At 50.9% G+C, this 27,143-nt stretch overlaps 1 protein-coding gene across 4 annotated transcripts in view; it reads right to left on the bottom strand.

Moving 5' to 3' along the window:
• CARD11 (caspase recruitment domain family member 11) overlaps positions 1 to 27,143 on the bottom strand; it is a 108,832-nt gene that overhangs the window by 13,998 nt on the left and 67,691 nt on the right. For 3 of the 4 annotated variants that reach the window (XR_005016644.1, XM_036827470.1, XM_036827468.1), the window contains exons 2-14: positions 24,800 to 24,921; positions 17,018 to 17,230; positions 15,307 to 15,444; positions 13,893 to 14,218; positions 10,871 to 11,050; positions 9,770 to 9,922; positions 9,172 to 9,297; positions 8,417 to 8,614; positions 6,398 to 6,574; positions 5,401 to 5,452; positions 3,725 to 3,807; positions 2,593 to 2,693; positions 1,523 to 1,575 (exon numbers count right to left, since the gene is read on the bottom strand). Coding sequence is in view for 3 of the 4 variants with exons in the window: in XM_036827470.1 (XP_036683365.1) it covers positions 1,523 to 1,575; positions 2,593 to 2,693; positions 3,725 to 3,807; positions 5,401 to 5,452; positions 6,398 to 6,574; positions 8,417 to 8,614; positions 9,172 to 9,297; positions 9,770 to 9,922; positions 10,871 to 11,050; positions 13,893 to 14,218; positions 15,307 to 15,444; positions 17,018 to 17,230; positions 24,800 to 24,806 (1,807 nt within the window). In the remaining variant the exon portion in view is untranslated. The remainder of the gene's footprint in view (positions 1 to 1,522; positions 1,576 to 2,592; positions 2,694 to 3,724; positions 3,808 to 5,400; positions 5,453 to 6,397; positions 6,575 to 8,416; positions 8,615 to 9,171; positions 9,298 to 9,769; positions 9,923 to 10,870; positions 11,051 to 13,892; positions 14,219 to 15,306; positions 15,445 to 17,017; positions 17,231 to 24,799; positions 24,922 to 27,143) is intronic. The other variant, XM_036827471.1, reaches the window with a different exon arrangement.

Below are 27,143 nucleotides of genomic sequence, written 5' to 3'. Positions count from 1 at the left end.
CAGAATTCTCTTCCCAGCTCTCCCCTTTCCAAACTCCTTGAGTTCTTCCCATTACCCAGCCTCGATTAGGTGCCGACCTCTCTTTAACACTTGAAAGCTTCTGATGGTCCCCAATTAAGGAGAGCCACTAATCTTTCATTTTATCTGCTGGCAGCCTGAGCTGGCGGGGGGTGGAGGCAGGCTGGCGGGGGCCCTGGAACCGAGGGGGCTGGCAGGCCACACCCGGAGGATTCTGAGCCTGTCTCCATGCTGCCAGCTCCATGGGGCCCGAGGACGCTGCCACCATCCCAAGGCGCCGAGCCATCTCCCGAGAAGCCGGAACCCTTCCTGTTCTTCTCTCTCCCGTCCATCCAGTCAGAAGCTCAGGTCTGGGGACTTCCCTGGTGGACCAGTGGGTAAGACCCTACTCTCCCAATGCAGGGGGCCCAGGTTTGATCCCTGGTCTGGGAACTACATCCCACATGCTGCAACTAAGAGTCTGCGCGCCGCAACTAAAAGATCCCACATGCCTCAACTAAGACCCAGTGCGGCCAAAATAAATAAAGGATAAATAAATAAATATTAAAAAAAAAAAAAAAAGCACCAGCTCAGGTCTGCAAATCTGCATTGGCCTCCCCACTGGTTCTCAACTATGCCACCACAGTCTCTGCCACAGCAAGAACTCAGGGACACAGCTTTCTGTGTCCCATGCAGCTGTAACAGGGCCTGGTGAGGTGCAGGAACTCAACATGTGCTGGGCCTCGCGGCTGTGAGGGGCGGTGGCTGGCGGGCGCTGCGTGCATGCTTACTCCCCGGAGACGGAGCCTTCATTTCCGGCTCTGTGTGGCAACATGCTGGGCCAAGGGAATATCCCCTCCATCACACCAGCTCTGCCCGTGGGGTGGGTTCAGGGCGACCACACCCCCTCCAGTCTCCCCAGTGCCTGCCTGCCCCACACCTACAATTTCAGGGGATGAAAACCAACCTTAACTGCCGCCCCATCTCCATCCCAGGGCCCCGGCCCCAGGCCTGCCACTCGTCTCGCTGAGATTGGTTAACAGCTTAATTAACACCTGGCTTCTCAAGAGGTCTCCCTGCTTCCGGTCCCTCCTCCACCACACTCCTCCTTAGTCTCCCTAAGACTCTGTTTCTTCATCTGCAAAACGAGGACAACTATGGCATCTCTGAAAACAGCTGCTGAGAGTCACTGGAACTGAATCACAGTGCTTGGCTACAATCACGAGAGCTATGCTTTCTTAAAAACCCGGACCTAACTCTGCTTCTACACCCAGCATCGGGATGGTTCCTGCTGTCTGCACACCTTGGGCCGGATTCCTCAGGCGCTTTCCGGCCCAAGCCGCTCAGCGGGCGGAGGCCTGGCTTCCTTGTGCACAGACAGCCCTCTCGGAATCCACTCTGCACACGTTTCCTGAGGACCTACTGTGCACAAGGCTTCGCCCCAGGCAGGCCCTGCTGGAGGATCAGGACGTGGCCGACGTGGCCGCCACACCTGTGGCGCCTCTCAGATCTTCTGGGAACCTACCGTCAAGGTCTAAGGCATCGAAGCCACCGCTGTCATTGTCTTCTTCAACTGTGCTGCAAGACATAAGGGGGGGACAGGGGAGCTCTCCTGACTGTGTGTGCAGGTGGGCAAGGGAGAGTGAAGCTTCCGGAACGTTCCGGCTGTCCGAGAGGCTTTGGTTCTGAGAGGGCAGGATGGGCGGGGGAGGAAGGTCAGCAGGTGGGTGGAGGGCTGTGGGCCCTGGGAGGGCTGCACGAGGCTGGGTGCTTTGCTGGGAGGGCAGGGCGGCCCCGGAACCTGCAGAGGCCACATGAGCTGGTGTGAGGACGGACACGAAGACCTGGTGAGCAGAGTCCCCGACAGCCCCACCTGCTCCTTCCCACTCATTCCTCTCCCCGGACGCAGAGCGCTTAATAGCGTTTATACTCAGACGGGCTGCACCGTGTGACGGGCCCAAAGAGCTGAGCCTCCCTCGGACAGGACTGGACGTGGGTGAGATGTGTGTTCCAAGAGTTCTAAGCTGTCCCTGTATGGTTCCTGCGACGCAGTAATGAGGCCCCAGCCAGGTGGCTGGCAGGACCCAAGTTGGAGATCCAGCCCCGCCGGCCACTGCTTGGTCTGGCCCTTCTAGGAACCACCACCAACCTCTGACTCCGAACATAAGATGCGAAATATCCGGCTGATTGGAAACATCTGGATGCCCAGGCATATCGCTACTGTGGTTTCCACACTGGGGACACTGATGGTCTCCAAGGGTGAGGAAAGGGGAGAGGGAGTAGGAATGAGGGGGACCTTCGCAGGGTCCCTCACTCTTTGGCAGAAAAAGCCAAGCTCTGGAACCATGGGATGGAGAAACCTGATTTCTCGGTAGCAGGGGGCAAAGTGATGTTGGTTTCATCATTTGCTAGCTAGCTGGGTGGCCCTGGGAAAGCCATGTCCCTTCTTTGAGCCTCAGCCTCCTCATCTGTAAAATGGGCACCATCCTGCCTATATTTCAAGCTTCCCTTAAGGACTGCCGAGTTAGTTCAGGGTCGAGCGGCACAACAGGCACCAGGAAAATGTCCCACCTCCTCCTTCCACCTGTCACCCACCTCCGATGAGGCGCATCTTCCTTATAGCGTCTGACGATGGAGTCGTTTCCTGGGGGCTCGGCCATGATTGACATGATGCTGGAACGGCTTCGATGGGGCTGCTTCAAACACACGCACAGATGTGTTATGGGGAGCTGGATATTTATACGCTGCGCCTCCGCGGGCATAAATGTTATATACACACGGACTAAATTTAACTCAGATGCGTCCCCGCCTGCTACACAGGCAGTGTGGGCCCGCAAGCCGGTTCTCAGTGGCGACCTTGGCCGGAGAAGGCTCGTGCTCGGCCTGGGGCGGCCGGAGCCACCAAGCCTGGTGCACATCTGCTCGCCCCGGGAACAGGAAGCGGGGAGGCGGGTGGGAACCCGAGAGGCGGTCCCCAGCACAGGCTGAGCTCTGTCCCCAGAGCTGCCCAGCCTTGGGCACCTGCTCTGGACGAGAGGAAGACCTTTGGGGCTGGCGGATGCCCCCCCAGACAGCTCGGCTGCTGGAGGGTGGCCCTCTGAGACGAGGCCCGCTGGCTCCCGGCAAGGAGCCTGAAATGAGAGCCTGGGATTTCCCCTCCCAGAGCTGGGCTCAGACAGGAGTCATTCCTTATCACATCTCTCTCCTCCAGGGCCTGATGTTGGGAGCTGAGCTGACCAGCTTCCCAGGGCTTCCCCTCGGGGTTAGAATTTCTAATCCCACGCCTCCTGCTGCCTGGCCAGGAGGAGTGACACCGCAGTGGCAGCGGCGACCCTGCTCGGCTCCGCGCAGCTGGGCTGGAGGGAGGCGCGTGGGTGCCGGGCAGGCCTTGCTCTGCCGCTCCGGCCCCCGCCGGCTGCCCCCCTCCAGCGGCCGGAGTCGCCAGGGGCTGAGAAGTGGCAGCAGGGTCATCAGCCGCCTGTGCAACTCGCCGCAGCCCCGCGGAGGCCCGTCTCTTCCGCGCACCGAGTGTTAAATTGGGAAAGGAGGCGGTAAAAAGGTGTAAATACATCGTGAGGCCAGGAGACGTCGAGCAGGGCCTGGGCTGCAGCCCCGGGAGAGGAAAGCAAGCGGGCCGGGCCCGCGGGGCGGGCGAGGCCGGGGTGGGGGGCCTGGCCCAAGCTCCGAGCCGGAACGGGGAGCGGCGCCGAGGGCCCTCCCTGCTCACCATCTTGGAGAAGGAGGTGGTGACGGGAAGCGACCTGGAGGAGCTGGGGCTGGCGTCCATGACATCTTCTTCGTGTCCCCTCCCTGTCCTCGGCGAACCGGGCAGGAGGCGCAGATGGAAGGGCCGGGGGAGAATGGGGAGGGAAGGGTCAGCGAGAGCCTGAGGCACTGCGCTCCTGGGGGCCGTCCTGTCCGGGGGGGGGGCGGCCTCCTCTCCCATCTGCTTGAGGAAGAGCCGGGTCTTTTCACCACCACGTCCCTCCCCCCACCCAGGCCCAGGGCGGCCTCGTCAAGGCTGGACGATGCCCTGTCCTGAGGACCGAGGTGGGCATCCCGGCTGGCACTCCGTGCGCAACAGCGGGAACTGGGGCCGGAACGTCCCCACTCAACAGGCCGACTGGGGACCGGGGCTGATGGGCGGGGTGTGCTGCCTCCCGTGGCCCCTGTGCTCCTTCGAGGCTGCCTGGGGGCTTCTGCACACTCCTTTCGGCCCTCGTCTTGCTGGAGGGGAGCGGTCAGCTTCCCCATCCACAGCCCCATGCGCTGGTGCGTGTGCGTGCGTGTGCGTGTACGTGCACAGCCAGCCGCACACGTGCACCCCGGTCCGTGGCGCCCTCGAGGGGACGAATCACAGTTCCCTCCCTGGCCCAGCGCCCCACGTCAGGCAGCCGGCAAAGCTCCATCTCCGCTGCACCCCTTTCCCTCTCCTCGGCACAAACGCCCTCTCCACTTCTGCAGGCCCCAGGCCCTTTACACCTCCCTTCTGTACAAGGTCCCTAAAACACCTGGTCTAGCCACCAGGGAAGTGGCTCGGCCCCCACCCTAGGGCTCCCCTTCCCCCGGTGTCCCCACCAGGCGCAGCCTAGATCTGGACCCCTGGCTGCCCTGCTCTCCTTGGAGGGATGAAGTCCGTGAACTCGGGCCTGGCCGTCAACCTCTGCGGGCTCGTTCCCGGCGCCGTCCTGCTCTGACCCCAGGAGGCAGCACAGCTTTCTGTATCACACGCTTTCCAGGCTGCACATCCGTGTCTCTGCTTCCTGCTCCGCCCCGGGGGACCCTTCCGGAGGCCGTGCCCAGCGGCCTCAATTCTCCCTTTTCTAGGCCCCGTCTACACATGCCCTTCTTGACAGATCCTTCTCCAGCCTTCTTCCAACTGCTCTCTTGAGTGTCCAGAGTCACATTCCACCTCCTCACCAATGGCCCTGCCCGAGTACATGGGCTCTGGAAGCATCTACGTGCACCTGCCAGCACCTGGCACACAGTAGGTGCCCGGTTTCACCCAGGCAAACCCTCGCTAGCCAGTTGTCGCTCCAGAGTGGTGCTGAGTTTGAGTGAGAGGAATTCGGAGGACAGTGTTCCTCGGAGAACCCGGGGCTTAGGGGTGAACTGGTCTCCCACGCCGGGGACTGCCTGGCCGGAAGTCTGGGAGGGAGGCCAAGTATCGGGGCTCCGGACGGACCCACGGGGAGAGGACCTCAGATGTGACGTTTCCGTGGTCAGGGCTCCCGCCCTCTCCGATGACAGCGAACCGTAATCACCATCTGGACACCCTGCCGCCCTAGGGCCCCCGAGACCCCTCCCGGGTTAACCTTGCAGGATCGATGCCTACGATGGGAGAAACAGATGGACCGAGGGTCAGAGTGACAGACAGGAGACGGATCCGGGCGTCTCACTAACCTTGAAAATCTGACGTTCGCTTCAGGCTGATGGGGGATTTGGCTCTCTGCAGCTGAAAGGGAGGCGAGGGGAAGAAAGGAGACAGAGGACACGAATCAAACAAGGCCTGAGACACACGTCACCGGCGCTAAGGAAAGAAAGAAACTGAGGCGAGCCCACGCCGCCCTCGTCACGTGGCTGCAGGAACCACGGAGGGCACAGGATGCCCGTCTCCACGGCCGCGGCTCCCCTGGCCCAGTGCAGGCAGCTGCTAGTACAGACACGCTCGCCCCACGGGAGGCGGTGCCACGTGGCTCGGATGGTACAAGGGCCGAGAGTGGAGGTGGGGTGGTACTGTGAAGCTGAGCAGAACTGGCTACACGGCACAGGGGAATTTTCAGGAAAGGATGAGACTTCCGGGCAGCGGCCCCGGCCACCCCTGGCACTAGGTGCTGGCGGTTCCAGGCTGGCCTCCGAGGTGCTGCCCTAGGCCTTCCCACTCCCTGTGTGCGAGGGCGGGGACAGCAGAGGCACTGCCAGGCCGCGCGTGTGAGACCGTCTCATTCACTCACTCACATTCATTCATTCCTCGGCTGATGGAGTGCACTAGGGACAGAGCAAAGCAGATAGGATAAGTGCTGTAACTCCAGCTCCATCGCAAGCCACTGACGTCAGTAAACACGCGATAGGCACTCAATACCTATTCGTTGAATAAACAAATGAATTTGGAGATAACGCTTATGTCATTCTCTCTCCTCTCTCTTAACTTGTACTACATCCGTAAGAGATGAAAGAATTAGCCAAAACAAACAAGCAAAAAGCACAAGCTGGCACGGCTTCCGTTCAGAGGGCTGACGGCGGTCAAGTCACATCAGGGGTCTGAGACCCGCCCCAGGACCACGTGAGGCCCTGCTGCCTCCTCCCCCACCTGCAGGGGGCCCCCAGCTCCCCGGTCCCCGCCCCCGCCCCAGGATGGCCCTATAAGGGCCCTGACGCCTCCCCGGCTGCGTGCAAGCACCTGGATGCCCTTCAGGTTCATCCTGCGCTTGGGCGGGTGGTAGGGCAGGAAGTAGCGGCTGTCCTCCGGCGAATCCTCTGAGGTTGAAGAATCGTCAGCCTCCTGACCGTTGGTCCTGGGGCTGGTGTCCCCGAAGTTCTGAGAGATGATGGTCACTGGTAGGTTCCTGGGCAAACTCTGGAGACAAGGAGAGGCCGTGTCCGTGACGGAGCGCGGAGGAGCAGCTGCCACGCGCAGAAACAAGCTCTGATGGAGCCATCACTCCCTCGGGCACCCGAGCTTGAAGCTCAGGATGGCCTCCTCCTCTTTCCTGACCCCCACGTCCACTTCGATGCCAAGACCTATCATTCTAGCTCCACTCTCCTCCTCACAAGACCCCCGCCCCCATCTCCCTCCCGCCGGGGCCCTGGCGCAGACCCTCGTACTGTGTTCTTTACAGTAGTAGAGGGACTGCCTCCCAGATGGTCTTGGCCCCTTATCTGATACACCACCATCAGATCCACAATTTCTAGCCCTATGCCTAAGCTACAGATAAAAGAAATGTTGCTGAATGACTGGATAACGATAAACACAGTGCCAAGTACTGTCCTAAGTGATTTATAGCCATTATCTGAAGCTGAGGTGCACGAGTATTCAGTCACTTCTGGTTGATCCCCTCAAAGCCACGTTACGCCCTCATGCTACATTGCCTCCAAACCCAAAGCTTTTGGCCTTACCTCCCCGCACAAAATCCTTCACGTCCAAGAATAACTCACGACCCAGCTCCTTAGCCGACAGGCCCACTCTGCTCCCTCCTGCTACCCGCTCCAGCAACCTCCTGCCGGCCCCGCCTCCCACTCCATGGATGAGGACCTGCCAACCGCGGCCTCCCGACGGCATGCCACGGGTGTCACACCTCCAGGCCTTTGCTTGTGGTGTCCCCGTGGGCTGGAATACAGCCCCATCTTTCCTCACCTAGCCAGGTGCCGTCACAGCTTTCGTTCATAAATTCAGCAGATGTTCCCCGAGGGTCCACTCTGTGCCTGGCACGATGCTACGTGTTGGACAAACAGAGGGGCCTACACGGAGCTTCTGCGTAATTACAAACTGTGGGAAACGCTCAAAAGTTGAGGGCATGACACAGAGGCTCCTGGTTTCCATTAGGAACCAGTGAACGCCTAGCTGAGGAAGTTGACACTTCAGCCAACCCCAGAAGGGGGGTCAGAACTTGGCCAGGTGAAGTCCGGGGACAGCACTCCAAATGGAGGTCCCGAGGCTGGCTTCTCCTGCAGGGAGTCTCTCCCGGAACCCTGACAGAATGGAGGCCTCCTCCCTTGGGCGCCTACAGCACCCCTTCGACGCGTAATTTACAACATTTGCGCTGAAATGTCACGCTCCTGGATCTGCGTCCAGCACTAGATCTGAGTCCTCTGGGCGAGGGGCTGGGAGGGTGGGTCTTATCCTGGTTTCCCCAGGTCTCTGACCAGCGATGCCCTCAGGCAAGTTACTCAGCTGCTTGTTTCTGGATTCTACCCTTGGCAAAGGAAGACAGCGATCTTACTGTCCTGGCGGGCAGTCCCGTGGCACAGAAGGCACTTAGCACAGTACCTGCAGACAACGGCACCCAAGCCCACAGCTACGAGAGTGATACCACCATCTGCCTTCACCATGGCATCGTTCACTTTGGAGCGCCTGGGGCCCTGCTGTGACACGTGCCTGAACTTCATATCGAGATAAATGACGGTTTCCTTACCGACCCTACTGACTTTAATGGAAGTGGGGCATCTTACACCCGATGACCGTCCAGAGGGGTTTAAGGAAACCCAGCGGCAGGCTAACGGCCGCGGAAGTGACTTGCCCGAGGTCACCCGGCCAGCAAGCGGCCAGGCCAGGGTTTTGTCCCGCCTCTCCTAGCTTCAAAATGAGCGGCTTCTACTCATCACGACCCAGACACACGATGGTTCAGGGGCACGGCTGTGCTGGGCGTGGGAGGGAAGGGTGCGCTTCCTCGCGGGGGCCCACGCGCCCGGCCAGCCCCACCTGCTCGAGGCTGCCACTGTCCTTGGAGAGGCGCCGGAGCTTGCTCTCCAGGTTCACGATGCAGGCTTCCCGCCGGACCATCTCGATCCTCATCTCGTCGTTCCTCTCCTCCAGCTCGCGGATCTGTTTCCTGTACTTGTCCTTTTCGATTAAGCACTGGGAGTACTGGGTCTGCGCCTCGTCCCGGGAATGGAAGGCCTGCCCGGGAGGAGGCGGAGGAGGAGGCCGCTTGGCTCTTCGCCCCGACACTCCCAAGTCAGGCCCAGACGCCCGCCCCCCAGCCCCCGGCTCAGCCACAAGGCCTCCGGCCCTTTTCTGGACCCTGACCCTTGGGCGTTTCAGCCGATACCATCCTTAGCAACACGCCACAGCCCCCGTCTGTGCAGCCCCGGCTGTGTCTCTTGGAGCCCACCCTCCGCCCTAGCGAGTGGCGCTACTATTATTATCATTATTCCCATTTCACAGATGAGGCTTCCAGGGAGTGGCAGCTTGCCCGCAGCCACGCGTCTGAAGGGTGACAGGGTCTGGACCTGGCCCTCTCACTCTAAAGCCCAGGCCACTGGGGTCCAGCTCAGGCCCCCAGGCTAGTCAAATGAACTGGGATAGAACTCATTCTGGGAACGGAAGCAGGAAAGATGGATTCACGCGTGATTCCGGCAGAGTTAAGGACACTGCCCTGGACACAACATCCTGCTGGACCCCACGGCTCGGAGCCCGCGGGCCTGCGGCACAGCGGCCCCGGGGCAGGCCCATACCTGGTCCCGCTCCCGCTCCACCTCCTCCAGCTGCAGCATGACGGTGTTCATGCGGTGCTTGTACATCTCGCAGTCCTTCCCCAGCGTCGAGCACTTCAGCTCCAGGTCCTCCCTCTCCTCCAGGTACTGCGAGCACAGGGAGAAATCAACACACGCGTCAGGCCGTCAGCACATCGGGGCCGAGAGCCATTTTCCAGCTGCGTCTTCCCAGAGCCGGCCGGCCCCTCCCCACAGGGCCTGACCTTCTGAGAGTCAGCTCTCTGACCAGGAGGGACCAAGGTAAAAGGCCAGTCCATCAACGGAGATTTGCTGTGGACCTACTATGTGCCAGGGACTGAGCGGGAGACAGGGCGGACGCCACGTGTGCCCTCCTGTGGCCTTCAGTCAGGGGGCAAGACAGGTGCCGTGCTGACGCTTAGTAATTCACAAGTAACTGCAGGTGCTGACGCACCGGGAATTTACACCAGGGGTCAGACCTGGTCCCTGGAAGAGAGCGTGGGCTCTGCAGGTTCCACTAACACACATCAGTGCACAGGGGCTCCCGGCCCGAGGGTGCCAGCTGGGTGGGTGCTGCCCCGACCGCCCATGGGGGTCCCACCTTGTCCCTCAGCTCCTCCGCCTGGCGGACCTCCTCCTGCAGGTTGTAGATCTTGTTGACGAGCTCCTGTCGGTCCTCCAGGGCCTCCTTGCGGTCATGCTCTAGGATGTCCAGGATGGCCTTGTCCGAGTCTGGCAGGCTGCGCTTCCCGGCCTGGGCGGGTGGCGGGTGCGGAAGGGGGGAACGTTTAACGGTGCTGGGGGCAGGGGAAGGGCAGGGAGCATGGGGCCCGGGAAGGCGGCAGACAAAATCGCCAGCGACACACTGAGCAAGCAGACGGTTTTGTGCCAGGGAAGCAGAGAGAGGCAAGAGTCGCTGTCTCTTGGGGTCCTTAAGCAGCTTATTATTTATGAATTTTATCACCTGGAAAGAAGCATAAAACCCACTTCTGCTCAGAAATAACCCGATGCCTATTGTTCTGCCCCAGCTCTTATCAGAGCTCAGAGGAACAGCTGCTACTTCTCCACACACCGCACAGGTGACGACAAAAAGAGGGCTGATCTGTCTTCGGATGCCTCCCCTGAAATATCAGTTAATCTCTCCGACTAAACCGGGACTCGTCCTCTGCTCTGAACCTGAGCCTTCCACGCCAGGCAGCCAATCCTGGGGGCCGGGGGGAATCATTCTGTGGGAAGGGGCGGGTGCCTTTTTTCTTTCCCTGCAGGTGTATTTTGGGATATTACTCCTCTGTACCCACAGATGATTCTGTGATGGCAAAAGTGGGGAGGCTCTTGAAGATTTAACAAATCACACAGAGCTGAGAGTTGAGTTTCTTGGAATCTTTAAGGCAAGAAGATTTCTCGGATGTACTTTTCTCACAGCACCCAGGGCAGTGATTTTGTGCGAGTGGTGATTTTCACGGAGTGATTCAGCCAAGGGAACACCGTCACAAGTTTTATCTCACATAACGTCGTGTCTCTGAGAAGTGGGTGGTGTGGTCACCCCCGCTGACAGCGGAGGGACTAAGGTGCCCAAGGACGACATGAATTCTCTGTGGTCCTGCGGTCAGCAGGTGGTGGCTTTGGGACTCGCGGCCAGGCAGGCACGTCCGTCCCCGGCTCCCGTCCTCCCTCCCGCCCACCGTGCCGCGCGGGCCCTCACCTGGATGATGGACTGCAGCTCCTGGGTCTTGGTCTTCAGCATCTCATTCTCCCGCTCCAGCTCCAGAACTTGCTCCCTCTTGGGCCGGTTCTCGATGTCGTTCTTTAGTTTCAGCGACTGGTTCCTCTCCAGCTTGCATTCCTCCTCCATCTTATTCAATCGATGCTTGAGCTGGTCGATCTGAAACACCCACAGGGTGCCGAGGGCAGAACGCAGTTGGCAGGAAACGTTCAGAAAAGGCAGTGCCTCCCAGATGCTACTGGACTTCCAGCATGACCCGTGCGCTGCCCCCCTCTCTCCTTCCTCCAGTTGGCGACAGAGAAGGCCTCAAAGAAACCTCTTCCAGTGAAACAAACCACCCCCTCCTTGCTGAGGGAGAGGTCCTGATCCATTAACTTAGAATAGTTCTAAAGCAGTTATGTCCCCTGGAAGACTCCCTCAGGCAATTTTTGTGGGGTGGAACAGATTACAGACTAGGATAAAAGGTACCCAACCTGGTGTTTCCCTGAGGTATGTTATCCATTTTAAAGGTCTTTTAGGATGGGTTTCAAACTCTGAGCCTCAGAAGTCAAGATTCCCCGAAGAACCCTCGTGTTATCGAAGGGAGCAAAGAGATGGGGAGGGGGGAGATCCGGGCCCCACCTCAACTTCACACCCCAGAGTAGCTCTGCATGCACATGTTTGGGCCTCTTGTGTTTCACACAAGATTTTAGTTGAACAAATGGCATTGCTGCCATTGACAGGATCTCTGGCCTAAAGGACCTGCCCAGACTTAGTGTGTAAGAAAGAGTGGCTTCCTGGAGGAGAAGGCAGTTACTACCCTTGGAAATGGGACAACTTCTCCAGTTGTGCTGAGCTTCACCCAGGAAGCAGCTTCTTAAACCTCTGTGACTTAGCCTGTCTGCTTCCCCAAACTGATCAGCCTTGGCAAAACATCTAGAATAAGAAGATTGTTTTCAAGGTCTGCAAGGAAGAGGGCACCAAATGGGTGAGTGTCCTTTTTCAATTCTAGGCTTATGGGGGGAACATCTCAAGAAATCTGGCAGGTAGAGGGTGGTGGCTTTAGCAAGCAAGGGACCTCGGCTGGACGCCTGTGGTCTGAGGGAAGGAACAAAGAGGAATGCAGGGAAGCAGCCTGGGCCTGAGAAATGGCCTAGGACTCAGCTGGCCAGACGTTCTTTCAAGTTCTAGACATGGTTTCTCACTGTTACTATATGGCCAGAAAAACATAAAACAGGAGAAAGTTCTAGGAGAGAAAGTTTTAAAGCTCCGCCACAGGTTAACACCTCCAAATCTTAGATGAGACAGCACAGAAACCTTGCTTCCTGGTCACGCAAAGAAAAAAAAAAAAAAAATCCTCCTCAGAGTCTTGGAAGATGAACCCAAGTGACCTGTTCTGGGTCTAGATCCCCAGTCCCATCCAAGTGGACACAAAGTGGGTGCTTACTAGGTCAGCCATCTTGCCAAAGACATATTTCAGTATCTCAGCAATCCTAGGGCGTAGTATTATGTTCATTTCCATGTAATTGGCATTTACAAATGAGGAAACTGAGGCCAAGAACTAACTAAGTGGTAAAGCCAGAAGCCAGAAGTCAGATTTGAACTCAAATCCAAAGGATTTAAAAGCTTCTGCTCTTTGCCTGCTATGCCACTGACTCAATTCACCTGATTTCTAGTGGACTGTTTACTGATCTGTCTGGTTCAACTAAATTGTGAGTGACCTGAGCACAAATCAGGTTATTTATGCCTATGTCCCCCACAGTGCTTAGCACCGTGCCTTACACATGGCAGGTGCTTAATAAATATTCTGAGAGTCTATTTTCCACCCAGCAGCCAGAGTGATCCTTCTAGATATACATCAGTTGTCACTCGCAGCTCTCAATCCCTCAGTGGCTTCCATCACTACTGGAATAAATTCCAAAGTTCTTACCAAGCCCCCAGGATCTGGACCCTGGCCATCTCCCGCTTGCTCATGTGGCTCCAGCCCCACTGGCTCTCCTGCTGTTTCTGAAGAACACCGAGCATGGCCCCTACCTGGGGCCTTTGCACTCGCTCTTTGCTCTTCCCCTGAGACTTGCATGGCTGGCTCCTCCCTTTCCTCAGATCTCTGCTCCTGTGTCTGCTTCTCAGGAACGCTGCCTGACCATCCTATTTAAAACAGCACCCCTCACGCACTATCCCTAAACTCTTTTCTCCCTCTTCTTAATAGCGCTTATTACTACCAGCTATTGATGCATTTTTTTTCTTGTTAGAATGTGAGCTCCATGACAGCAGGGCTTTGGTTTTGAGTTACGTATCCCTGGAAAAGAGCCTGGTGCAAGGCAGTGCACAATAAAAGGAATGAACGAGTTAAGCCAATTCCCTTCTCCATCTCTCTTTTGCAGGTAAACTCATTAGTGACGTCTATCATTTGGCTACTGGATTGTTCATTGATAAGTGACTATTCCACTGTGTCATGTTAAGCTTTGTGGATACAGCTGTGAAGGGCAGAGTCCTGGCCTCAAGGATCTCATGAATCCACGGGCCAGGTGCTGTGCCCACCTCCTCGCTGATTTTCCCGAGGGCCATACAGCTGGGCAGGCCCCTGAATCCTCCATCTTGCCCCTCACCCAGCACGGGTGCAGGGCGCACGTGCTCGGCCCATGTGCGCATCTCTGGTTCAGGCGCCTGGTGGGTCCTCCTTCCGGAGCAAGAGGGAAGCTCCACCGGGTCCAGGTGCGAAAGTCTGCACATGCGCACAATGGCCCAGAGGGCTCCTGCGCAGGACGTCAAGCTCGCTGGGTCTGTGTGCACCTGTGCACACATGCGCAGTGGCTCTGGGCGCTAAACTGCGGCGCCAAGCCTCACTGGGTTGGCATGCGCACAGTGGATCTAGGCCCCCAGAACTCCTGTGTCCTCCTTCCTCCCTCACCTGGCCAAGTGTTAAACCCTGCCCCTTGCCTGCCTGGTGGTCTCTGCCCCAGTGGCCTTCGCGTCCCCCTCACTCACTTTGGCCCAGCAGCCGCCGCCACGTGCCCCTCACCTCGAGTTGCAGGTCTCGGCTCCGCATGACCGCCATGTTCTTCTCTTCGCTGAGCTGGGCGTAGCGCATGGCCAAGCTGTAGTTGTCGTCCTTCACCTTGACCAGCTCGTCGTTGTAGCTGTCCCGCTCCTCCTTCATCTTGTAGTACCGGTCCTGGAAGGTCAGCAGCTCCACCTGTGTCAGCGTCAGCTGCTTCTTCTCGTCCTCCAGCTGTCGCGACTTGGCCAGCAGCTCACACCGCTGCAGGTCTTTGGCCTTCATCTGCTGCTGCAGCTTGATGACCTCGTTCATCAGGAAGTGCGTGAGGCCCTCGTGGCCCTCCTCCACTGTGGAGAGGGGGCACCCAGTCAGGCCTGAGGACTGGGGAGGGGAAGAAGGGGGTTCCAGACGTGGGGCAGGTGTCATTCGTTCACTCATTCACTCAGCAACATTTTACTGAGCTCTTACTACCCATTAGGCACCGGGGATTCAGGGTGCGCAAGACAGCCTTGGTCCCGGTAGAGCTTATGTCTGGTAAGGGAGACAGACATTAAAAAAGCAAGTGATCACACACAAATATAACTACAGATTGAGAGGACCGCACAAAGTAAAGGCATAGGGGACTATGAGAGTGTGTAATGGGGTGGGGGGGACCAGATCCAGCTGAGTGGACAGAGGCATTAGAGAAGGCTCCTGATGGATGAGCTCAAGTATTGAGGAGAGAAAACACATTCTAGGAAGGTGGAACAACATTGCCAAGGTCCTATGGGAAGGGAAGAGGAACCTGGCACATTTCAGAAACTGAAGGAAGACCAAAGTGGCTGGAGCTGAGAGAGAGGGAGAGGCAGAAAGGTGAGGCTGGGAGTATCATCAGGGGCTGGACCATGTAGGGTCCTTGTGGGCTGCACTGGGGTCTTTAGATGGAAACAGTGGAAAGCCACTGAAAGGTTTTAAGTAGCGGAGGGTAACATGAGGAGTAGAGAACTCATTGGATCAGAGCAGGAATGGATATAAAGAGCTGATAGGGTTGTATGGGTCTTGACTAGGATAGTGGTGTATATGGAGAAAAGGCTGATTTAAGAATATTTAGGAAGGAAAATTAAGATGACGAGATGACCATGGGCTCTGCTTCATGGGATACCGGCAGGAGGGTAGGCAGGGCAAGGACAAGATCCAGAGGGTAGGGGGAGTTCCACCCCACCAACATTCATGGGGGATGTTCAGTAAACACCCACTTCTCTTGGCTCTTGATTCAGTTTGTTCCTCTGTCACCTACATTTCATCATCAGGCAGAAATAAGTGGTTGACAGTTCGTAAGTGCCACTGGGGTGCTGTCCTGATGTCACAGATCCATAACCTTAGAACTGTCCCACCACTGGACACACACACACACCCCTCCCATCACAGTCCGAATGCTGATGGTAAAGCCACTTACCCACAATGGTGGAGAATCTACGAGTGGGTTCCTTTCCAGTCACCAGTTTGTACAATTCTGGGTAGTAAAATTCCAGACTCTCCAAGAAGACCACATAGCCCCTTTGCCCCTTCGTATGTAGAATGTCCAGCAGTCGGCCTAGAGGAAAGGCCAAATCACTCAAGTGGGCAGAAGCGTACATGTCTGATTGGATGCAAGTCTCCAAATCCAGTCTTATGCTGGGCTCACATCCGTCAGGACACTCTTAAGAAGATAGTCTCACCACATCCTGTCACTCCTGAGTTATATCTTACAGTCCAGATAATGTAAATCAAAGTGCCAGGCCCTCAGCAGGGATTGTGAGTGTTAGTGTCCTTTCTCCAAAAGACTGGTAGAACCAGAGCAGCCATAGGAAACCGACAGTCTTAAAGAGCTTCCCAACTGACCAGGGCTAAAATTAACCATACAGGCATCAGCGCATCTGTGATTGAAGGAGGACGGATGTACAGCAGTGGTTACAGAATAATATATGGTTCTCTGGGATTCAGACGAGGAAGATAAGCATTTGGATGGGGAGCTAGGAAAAGTCACAGGAAGCAGGAATAGCTCCATGTTCTTCGATGGGATTATCACATAGTCTGGAAACATTTTTAATCTAAGTGTAATTTCCTTGGCAGTTTTCAATTTTTATCCTACTGGTTCCACTTATTGTTTACATTTCTTGCCCCTTCCTTAAACATTTTATTTTCAGCTGTTTCTTCCCTTGAGGTCCTAAAACTCAATCCTTCCCCTAGGGTAGACATAATAAATATATTTCATCTTGTGTCAACTGATTGTTTGTCAAAGCTGCCTGGAGCACTGTGTTGAGAGGGATTCTAAAGTTACATCCAAGCTCAGTAGGAAAACACGCTGTGATGAGTGATGTTTGTCACGTATGCAAAAGAGAGTCATAGCATATGAGCTACTTATCACCAGTCATACTGTGGGCAAGTGAGTTTCAAACCTCTTAAAACTGTGAACCACAGAAAGAAATGTATTTTACATTGTGACCGCATGCTTACACACAAAGACATATTTTGCTACAAACATATGTGTGAATACACACACAGATGTATATAAAACCAAAACAATGTTCACAAACCACACTCACTACCTACCTTTAATGAATGTGATAAAGTGTCATGGACCCCTAGGCAGTCTGGAAAAGCCTATGGACCCTTTATCAGAATAACATTTTCAAACAGATAAAATGCATTGGATTACAAAGGGAATCAATTACAATAAGATACAGTTAACAAATATTAAATTTGTGACTCAGTAATAAATGTGCTTCTTTATTAATGCATTAAATAACCCAATCTCTTGGCAGGTCTAATGACTACTATAATTTCAAGGGAGAGATGAGTGTAAATGATATTTTGGAAATCTGTAATAGCTGTAATGTGATAAGAAGATATCTGTAATGTTTACTGTGGACAAAGACACAAGTATTGCTAATCATTGTGATTTGTTGCCTACCTGCATCCATAATTGAAGGGAATGCTAAGTCTTAGGTTGGTAAAATAAAGATGTAATTTCCCCCCGTCCAAGTTAATAGACCCTCTCTACCCCATGGACAGTTTGGTGGGGGACCAGGGGTGGGTAGAGGGGTCTGTGGACTCTAGTTAAACATCCCTGACTGAGAGAAACTTCATTTTGCTACAGCTAACGGTAAGTTATTTCCCGAGGTTACCTGCCCGGTTGATCTTGGACGGCAACATGGGAGCGTTAAGCACTTCATCTTCATCTTGTTCGTCAATGACCTTGCACTGGCGCAGGTAGGGGGTGAGCTTGGCTGGGTTGATATAGCGACTCAGCATGTGCCGGTTGCACTCCACGTTCTCCCACAAGGCGTCCTCCTCATCCTTCAGTGTCTCCATATAGTCATCCATCTCTGGCGCTCCTCCTTTTAGACAGAAACCCCAACAAGGTTAATAAAACAGTCTCACTGGAACAGCTCTCTAAACTCTGGAGAGATCTCCAGTATCCACTGTGAAGTGAAAAAAAAGTACAGAAAAGCATATATAGTCTTCCTTTTATTTGAGAAAGGAAGGGATATGAATAGACATATATTTCTTTATGTACTGAACACAAACAATGGACGGATAACATAAAATTTAAAAAAAAATTATAGGGCGAGAGGGAGAATTCTGTAGTTGGAGTATATCCTTTCCTTCCAAGTTTTTATATCTTACTAAGAATTTATATTTCCAAAAACAATATATGCTATACTTTTTTGTTTTACAGTTTCACATAGATGGCATCATACTATATGCTTTCCTGTTTCCTTTTTCAACTTGCTTTTTTCTCTCTGCATTTACTGAGATGTATCTAGGTTGATACATACAGACCTAATTCATTCATTTTTAAAAACAGCTTTGTTGAGATACAATTCATGTACCATACAATTCACCTTTTAAAAGTGTACAATGCAATGCTTTTTAGTATATTCACAGAGTTGTACAACCATCAGCACAATTAATTTTAGAACATTTTCATCACCCCCCCCAAAGAAACTTCATACCCTTTAGTAGTCACTCCCCATTTCCCTCCAATACCTGCTCCTCCAACCTTAGGCAACCACTAGTCTATTTCCTGTCTCTATAGACTTGCCTGTTCTGGACTTTTCACTTAAAAGGGATTGTATAACATGTGGTCTTTTGTGACTGGCTTCTTTTCAAGGTTCATCCATGTTGTATGTAGCATGTTTCAGTACTTCTTTTTATTGAGGAATACTTTTTCATTGTATGGATATATCACATCTTGTTTATTCATCCATTGATGACTTTGGGTTGTTTGGTTATTATGAATTATGCTACTATGAAGATTCATGTACACATTTTTTTGTCAACACATGTTTTTATTTCCCTTGAGCAGATATGCAGAAATGGAACTGATAAACCATATGGTAACTCTATGCTTAACATTTTGAGGAACTGCTAAACTGTTTCCCAAAGTGGCTGCGCCATTTTACGTTCCTGCTAGCAATGTATGAGGTTCTAATTGTCAACAATTATTCTTGTCCATCTTTTTTAGTACAGCCATCTGAATGGGTGGGAAGTGGTATTTCATTGTGGTTCTGATTTGTATTTCCCTACTGACTAATGATGTTGAGCATCTTTTCATGTGCACATTGGCCATTTGTGCATTGAGAAATGCCTATTCAAACCCTTTGCCCATTTTTAAATTGGATCTTTGTCTTTAATATGGAATTTTTATGTGTTCTGGATACAAGTCAGATATATGATTTGCACATATTTTCTCCTATTCTGTTGGTTACCCTTTCACTTTCTTAAAGGTATTATTTGTAGCACAAAAGTTTTTAATTTTGATGTGGTCCAATTTCTTTTTTCACTTGTGCTTTTGGTGTGTATCTAAGAAACCATTACTTAATTCAAGGTTATAAAAATTTACTTCTATTTATTTTTCTAAGAGTTTTATACTTTTAGCTCTCACATTTAGGCCTATGATGCATTTTGAATTAATTTTTGTGTATGGTGTGAGGTAAGGGTCCAACTGTTTTTTACATGTGGATATTCAGTTGTTCCAGCACAATTTGTTGAAAAGATTCTTCTTTCCCTATTGAATGGTCTTGGCACCTTTGTCAAAAATCAATTTACCATAAATGTGAGTGTTCATTTCTGGACTCTCAATTCTATTCCATTGACCTACATGTCTATCCTTATGCCAGTACCACACTGTCTTCATTACTGTAAATGTGCAGTAAGTTTTGAAATTGGGAAGTATGAGTCTTCCAACCTTGTTCTTCCCATTTCAGACTGTTTTGGCTATTCAGGTCCCCTTGCAATTCCATATGAATTTTAGGGATCAACTAGTCAATACTTGCAAAAAAAAGTAGTTGGGATTTTGATAGTGAATCTGTTGAATATGTAGATCAATTTGAACAGTATTACTACCTAACAATTAAGTGTCATGCTCCAAGAATATGGGATGTGTTTCTATTAATTTAAATCTTCTTTAATTTCTTTCAGCAATGTGTTGTAGTTTTTCAGTGTACACTTCTTTTGCTAAATTTATTCCTAAGTATTTTATTCTTTTTGATGGCATTGTAAATGTGAACTGTATTCTTAATTTTATTTGTTGAATAAAATTCATTGTTAACATATGGATATGCAATAAATGACTTTTGTATATTGCTCTTCCATCCAGCAAATTTACTGAAATCATTTATTAGTTCTAATAGTTTGTTAGTGGATTCCTTATGATAGGATTTTTTCTATATGATTTTCCTATATGTAAGATAATGTCATCTGCAATTACATTGTTTTACTTCTGTCTTTTCAATCTGGATGCCTTTTCTTTTCTTTCCTTCTCTCTTATTTTTCCCCTCTAATTTCCCAGGCTAGAACTTCTAACACAATGTTACATAGAAGGGGCAAGAATGGACATCCTTTTCTTGATCACAGGGGAAAAAGCATTCAGTTTTCACTGTTAAGTATGATGTTACCTGGTTAAGTGTGTGTGTGTTTCAGACGTTCTTTATCAGGCTGAGAAAATTCCCTGAGTATTTTTGTCACAAAAGGATGTCTGATTTTGTCAGATGCTTTTTCTGCATCCAACTACCATATAGTTTTTAGTTTTGATTCTATTAATATATTACATTAATTTTCAGGTATTAAACAAACCTTGCATTCTTGCTATGAATCTCAGTTAATTATGGACTTGTTGGATTTGGTTTGCTAGTATATTTTTGAGCATTTTGGCATCCATACCTTATGAGAGATGTTAGTCAGTAGTTTTCTTTCCTCCTGATGTCTGACTGGTTTTGACATCAGGGTAAATTTTGCCTCCTAGAATAAATTGGGAAGTGTTTCTTCCTCTTCTACTTTTTTTGGAGAGTTTATGAAGAATTGGCATACTTTTGTCTTTTGTTTGGTAGAGGTCACCAAGGAAGGCTTTTCTTGGTAGGTAGGTTTTTAATTACTAATTCTTTACTTGTTGTAGGTTCCTGTTTTTCTTGAGTAAGTTTCAGTAATTTGTGTCTTTCTAGGAATTTGTCCATTTCATGTAAGTTACCTAATTTATTGGAAACAGCTGTTCATATTATTCCTTTATTTTTATTTTGCCTTTTATTTCTGTAAGGTTGGTAGTAATGTCCCTTCTTTTATTTCTGATTCTAGTCATTTGGATCATCTCTCTTTTTCTCTTGGTCAGTCTAGCTAAGGGTTTGTCAATTTTGTTGAAATTTCAAAGAACCAACTTTTGGTTTCACTGATTTTCTCTATTGCTCTTCTCTTCTCTAACTCATTTATTTTTGTCCTAATAGTATTACTTCCTTCCTTATGCTTGCTTCAGTTTTAGTTTGCTCTTCTTTTTCTAGTTTCATAAAGTGGAAGGTTAGGTTACCGATTTGAGATCTTTTAAAAATATTAACATTTATAGCTATAAATTCCCTTCTGAGCACTGCTTTAGTGACACCACTTAAGTTTCAGTATGTTGCATTTTCATTTCCGTTTGTCTCAAAGGAAATATTCTATTTTCTTGTGTGATTTCTTTGACCTATTGGTTATTTAGAAGTGCGATGTTTAATTTCCCGTATTTGTTAACTTTCCAAATTACTTTGTTATTGATTTTTAATTTAATTCCATTGTGGTTGGAAAACATACTTTGGATCACTTCAATCCTTTTAAACTTACTGAAGTTTGTTTTATGGACCAGCATATGGAGAACATTCCAGGTGGGTGCTTGAGAAGAGTATGTATTCTGCTGTTAGGTGGCATGTACTATAGACAAGTCCAAGTTCAAGTCTCCTATTTCCTTGTTGATCTTCTATTGTTCTATCCATTATTGAAAGTAGAGTATTAAAAATCTCCATCTGTCTATTATTGTTGAATTTTACATTTTTCCCTTCAATTCTGTCAGTTTTTGCTTCATGTATTTTGAGGCTCTGTTGTTTGGGTTAAGTTATACTTATAACTGTTATAACTTCCTGGTGGTTGACACTTTTATCATTATGAAATCTCTTCTTTATTTCTAGTAACACTTTTGTTTTAACATCTATTTTGTCTGATATAAGCCACTCTAGCTCTTTTATGATTCGTTTTAGCATAGTCTATATTTCCATCCTTTTACTTTCAACCTCTTTGTACCTTTGGATGTAAGGTTTTTCTCCTGTAGATAGTATACATGTGATCTTGTTGTTTCAGTCTAATCTGGCAATCCCTTAATTTCTATTGGTTTATTCATTTTTAACTGTTGGATGTATTATTCCATTGCAAGAATATACCATAATTTATTTCTTCATTTTCCCTATAATGGATATTTAATTTCCCCCCAGTTTTTTACTTGAAAATTTAGCACTATTTATAATAGGAAAAAAATGTAGACAATCCAAACATTCTTCAGCAGATACTCCATGATCCTTTTGCACTATAGAATAACATTTTGAAAGGATGTAGTGACATAAAAAGATCCCAAGACATCGTTTATTTAAAAAAGTAAAGGGAGGGAGGGAGACGAAAGAGGGAAGAGATATGGGGATATATGTATATGTATAGCTGATTCACTTTGTTATAAAGCAGAAACTAACGCACCATTGTAAAGCAATTACACTCCAATAAAGATGTTAAAAAAATAAAAATAAAAAAGTAAATACGTACCCACATACATGTGGTATAATTTAAAAATATATTTGGTCTTTGCCCCGGGTTCCCAGCACGGATTGTAATCTCCAGAGTGAGGAGGGTGTGAATGCTTTTTGTATGGTAACAAGATAACTCTTGGGTAAGGGGCCCCTAGTAGCTTTAGGATGGGAGCTGAATGCCAGAAGAACCAGGCAAGTGATTAGAAGGTTGTAACTTTCAGCCCCACATTCCTGCCTCAGAGGAGGTGAGAGAGGCTAGAGATTGAACTCAGTCACCAACAGAGAATGATTTAATCAATCACACACGTAATAGCACCTTGATGAAAATCCCTCAACGATGAGGGGCAAAGAGCTTCCAAGTTTCTGAATTCAAGCACATGCTGGGCGAGTGGCTCATCTCAACTCCATGGGAACAGAGGCTCCTGTGCTTGGGACCCTTCCTGACCTCCTCATATGTGTTTTCATTTGTATCCTTTAAAACCGTTATAGTAAGTATAGTGTTTTCCTGAGTTCTGTGAGCCATTCCAGCAAATTACTGCACCTGGCGAGGAGGCTGTGGGAGACCCTGATTTAGAGCTACTCAGTCAGAGGGCAGGTGGCCCTGGGTTTGGGGCCGGCATCCGAGGCGGGGGCAGGCTTGTGGGATTGAGCCCTTAGCCTGTGGCATCTTTGCTGCCTCTGGACAGTTAGTGTCAGAAGTGAACTGGATTGCTGGACACCCAGTTGGTGTCAGAGAACTGGTGGATGTGTGAAAAAATGACACGTATTTGGTGTCAAGTTTGGTGTCAGAAAAAATATCACAACACAGTATAAAATCATTCATGTAATGCAACGCCTGTAATTATATAGGTAGGGGTGTGTGTGTGTGTGTGTGTGTGTGTGTGAAAGAGAGAGGGGAGAGAGAAATAGGGAGAGGGGAGGGGAGGGAAAGAAGGAGGGAGGGGAAAAGTTTGAGAGGATCTGATTATACTGATTCTATCTAAGAAGAGGGAGGAATTCTGAGGTTACTGGCCAGGAGGACTTGGACGTTACCTATACTGCTTTAGTGTTTACAACACACACACGTGTCAATGTATTATGTGTATAGTTTGAAAAAGGAGAAAAAGAAAAATGAACAAAGATGACAGCCAAGTCTAGGGAAAGCGATATGCCAATACCTAATATCTGCCTTCCTGCTCATGTCCTCAGATGGCCACAGCCCTGATATCCTGTCTGTACCAAATAAACCCTCCAGCCACAGCCGAGTGACCTGCTCCAAAGAGGACCAATCCCGAGGCTGGTTGCACTAGCCCAATCCCTTGACCTGGGAATTTCCTATGGGCCAAAGAGACAGTGGGGCGGGTGAATGTGCTGTGGGGAATTAGCTAGGAGGTGGCATCAGGGTGGCCACAGTGGAGGCTAGAACTTGGCCACAGTAAAGCAGAGCCCCAGGCAGGTCGAGGCTATGGAGGCGGAGGGAGCTGGTCTGCCAGGCGGAGCTGCAGTGAGACCCCGAGGGCCCCTGAGAAGTGGCAAGAGTCCTCTCTCTGGGCGTATAACTCTACTTCCCAGTCCTGTAAGTCTTGGCCACGTGTGATGTCTGGTCCTTACTACAGACCTTCAAGAATCTCCCCATTAATTTGAGCTGGAGACTCGTGCATGAATATTCAACAGAGGCACCGTGTATCCAAAAAACCTGGACACCATACAGACGTCCCGACACAAGTAGAGGGGGTAAATAATGTGCGTATTCAACGATGGCGTACCCTACAGCAGGGCAGGGGAAAAGAACTACGGCTTCGTGCGTCAACACGGACGGACCTCGGGGAGGTGACGCTGAGTGTAAAAGAAAGTCGCGAAAGATTACGTGCGATAGGGGAGCGCCCACGAAATTTCCCAAACATACGCAACTCAGCTATATGGTTGAGGATACACTGCAAAACTGTACTGAAGAGCGGGGGTCTGATAAACGTCAGAAGGGTGAGGGCAGCAGGACGGCTGTGACATGGAGGGACACATAGGTGACCTGGAAATACTGCCTCAGCTGGGGACACGTGTGTCCATTTTACTGTTCTTTGTTTCATAGATACACGTATACATTTTTATGTGTGTGTGTGTATAAATACGTATGAAATATTTCATGGGCAGGAACTCTGGATAGTGTAGCTAGGCTCAAAAGAAAAAAAAAAAAAAAAAAAAAAGAAAAAAACCCCACCTTGACCACAATTTCAAACGTATTTCTCTTCTCAGACGCTTCCCTGTAACTCAGCCTGACTCGGCCCCACCACCTGGAGGAAGCTGGATGAAACATCTGCTCGGAAACACACTCTTAGACACCGAGGCCCTGAGCTTTAACAGCCTATCAGGCTGGACAGTCCTCCCTCCTCTCAACTGTAGCCAGAGTTGATGGCAACTCGGACAGTACCCTCAGCAGGGTCTGGCTTGGTCTTGAGTCAAACCCTAGACCACATCTGTCTTTCTACACACAGCCAGAAAAAGCAGGTTCAAGGCTCCTGGGCCACATTCTACAGGAAGGGCTATTTTGCACAAGGTTTTACAGGCCAAGGAGGCTACCTGCCCGTGGACAAGCTCCATGGCAGCTGCTGGTCTCACGTCCCTCCGCCATTCGGTGGAAACATGGACCGTGTGGCCCCAGCTGCTGCTATGATACAGTTCAGCATCTCCGTCTTGACCTCCGAGCTGACCCCCACGCCAGCCCCCACGGTCGCATCTCGCCTGACGGTCTCTGATTCTCCACCAGGTGCCCGCTTGCTCAGAACCTGCTTCCTGCACCTCCCTCTGCCTGGGACCCTCCCCTCCCCGCTCCCCTGGCAAGTCTCAGGTGACCTCGCTTTCTATTTATTTTACATAAAGGAGACACACGTGAAGTACCTGGCATAGAGTCGGCACTCAATAGACAAGAGGTGACTTTTATTCTTTTTACTCCTTCTGGCTGGGGCTGGTCCTTCCCTGAGCCAGTTTCCTTCTGGATGTGGAGGTGTGATGGGCAGGATCTGTAAGAGGAAAGATAATATGACTTGAAACAAGGCCACAGGTTGGAGAGAGAGAACCATTCAAGCGGCGAAGGGGCCCGCTGCTTTGGAAGCAAAGGCCACGCAATCCCAGGGCCCGCATCTCTTCAGGTGATGGGGACGCAGTGGACCACGGCCTGGAGCTGCTGGGGGAGACGGGCTTTTGTTCCCACCGATGGACAGCGGGAAGGCCACTGGCCCCAGGTCCCAAGACTCTGGGAGTGGAGAGAAGGCCACATGGTAACTGTGGGGCTGCCCGTGGCCGGGTGGAAGGTCGTTAGAAGTCTTTGATGGAAGCGTCTGCAGAGTGGAGACGTTCTAATCAGCTACTAATTCATCAGGTCAAAAGCAGCAAACCACACTCCTGAGTCCAGAAGCGCTCCCTTCACTGTGAATGACGTCTCAGCTCTGCTCGCCGTGGCTTTGGGCAGGAACGCGCCGTCACTTGCCCAGGGCGGCGTTCCTTATGGTGACTGACAAGGCCGTCATGCCCAGCCAGTCGCTCCAGGAGCCCGGCTGGGGCTGTGGGTTTTGAGGGAACGGGCCGGCTCTCCTTCTGGAGAAAGGGCGGTAGAGGAGGGGGCCGGGGGAGGGGGAGGCGCAGACCCTGAGAAGGTGAGGAGGGGACGACACCGGTCTTCTTTTTTTTTAAATGTTTTTTTTTTTTTTAGTGGTTTGAGAGATGGCAATTTTATTTATTTATTTATTTATCTTTGGCTGCGTTGGGTCTTCGTTGCTGTGTGCGGGCTTTCTCTAGTTGCGGCGAGCGGGGGCTACTCTTCGTTGCGGTGTGCAGGACTTCTCATTGCGGTGGCTTCTCTTGTTGCGGAGCACGGGCTCTAGGTGTGTGGGCTTCAGTAGTCGTGGCACGCGGGCTCAGTAGTTGTGGCTCGTGGGCTCTAGAGTGCAGGCTCAGTAGCTGTGGGGCACGTGCTTAGTTGCTCCGCGGCATGTGGGATCTTCCTGGACCAGGGCTCGAACCCGGGTGCCCTGCATTGACAGGAGGATTCTTAACCACTGCGCCACCAGGGAAGTCCCCGACACCTGTCTTGGCAGCTGCCAGGGTCCTTTGGTGGGGGCTCCAGACGGCTGCTCCAAACCCACAGCTCCACTCAGGGGTGATGGGGACCCTGGGATGCCATCGTTTAATCAGAAACTTGTTGGGTTTTGGCTTTGAGGATTAATCATGGATGACACCAGATCTCCCAGGGCTGACAGCAGCTCTTCTTGTTGGGTGTCAGCTTGGATAGGAGTCAGCTGTCTCAGACCCTCAGCCCCGGGGAGGTGGCAGTGACATGCTTCTCTAGAGGACACTGTCTTCTTGGTCTCCTCGGCTGTGGGGCCCCGGGCGAGGGCTGGGGGAGCAGGAAATCTATGGGCAGGCCAGGTGCCCTAGCCAAGATCGGCAGGGCCGTCCTCAGCCCAACAAACCAAGGCCCAGGGAGGCCCAGGGAAATGATACTTCTCTGTATTTGCATTAAACAAAGAAGAATGCATTTGCATTTTTCCTCTTTTATAATCAGAAGAAGCAGCTTTAAGAAAATTCATAGTAGGAGAGGTTTTAATTGCAGGAAAGGGAAAGCAGGTTTGTACTATCCGATGATGTGTCAATGTAGTTTGGGAAAACTGAGGCACAAGACACCCAGTAATGAGGCTGAACTTTCTATTTCTGCCCTTTGAATTTTAAGTTCCCCCTCGAAAACTTGGTCCTAAGGTCGGGGAAAATGTATCGGCTATGTCTCCTGAGCGATTGACTCATAGGTACGACATTCAACTGGTGGACACATCATCCCTGTGTTTATAGACGACTTAGCCTGCCAGGCACTTGGCTAAGCCTAACTGCTCAAGAGACAGGTGGTTTTATCACCACCACCACCACCATCATCACCATCGTCACCGTCATCACCACAGTATAGCCAAGAAAATCAGACCTGGGAGAGGTTCAAAGTCATATGATTAGCATGGAAGGCTGGATTTGGACTTAATCACTACCATACAGCCCCTAGAATTGCCTTTTTAAAAAAAGTTTACCTTTTATTTTTTTATTTTTATTTTTATTTTTTTTAAAGCCCTTTAATTAATTAATTAATTTATTTTTTATTTTTAGCTGTGTTGGATCTTCGTTTCTGTGCAGGGGCTTCCTCTAGTTGTGGCAAGTGGGGGCCACTCTTCATCACGGTGCGCGGGCCTCTCACTATCGCGGC

This window comes from Balaenoptera musculus, chromosome 15 (assembly GCF_009873245.2).
Source record: "Balaenoptera musculus isolate JJ_BM4_2016_0621 chromosome 15, mBalMus1.pri.v3, whole genome shotgun sequence".
Taxonomy (NCBI): domain Eukaryota; kingdom Metazoa; phylum Chordata; class Mammalia; order Artiodactyla; family Balaenopteridae; genus Balaenoptera; species Balaenoptera musculus.
Note: the sequence above shows the minus strand (reverse complement) of the source record. Positions and strands in the feature narration are given on the sequence as shown.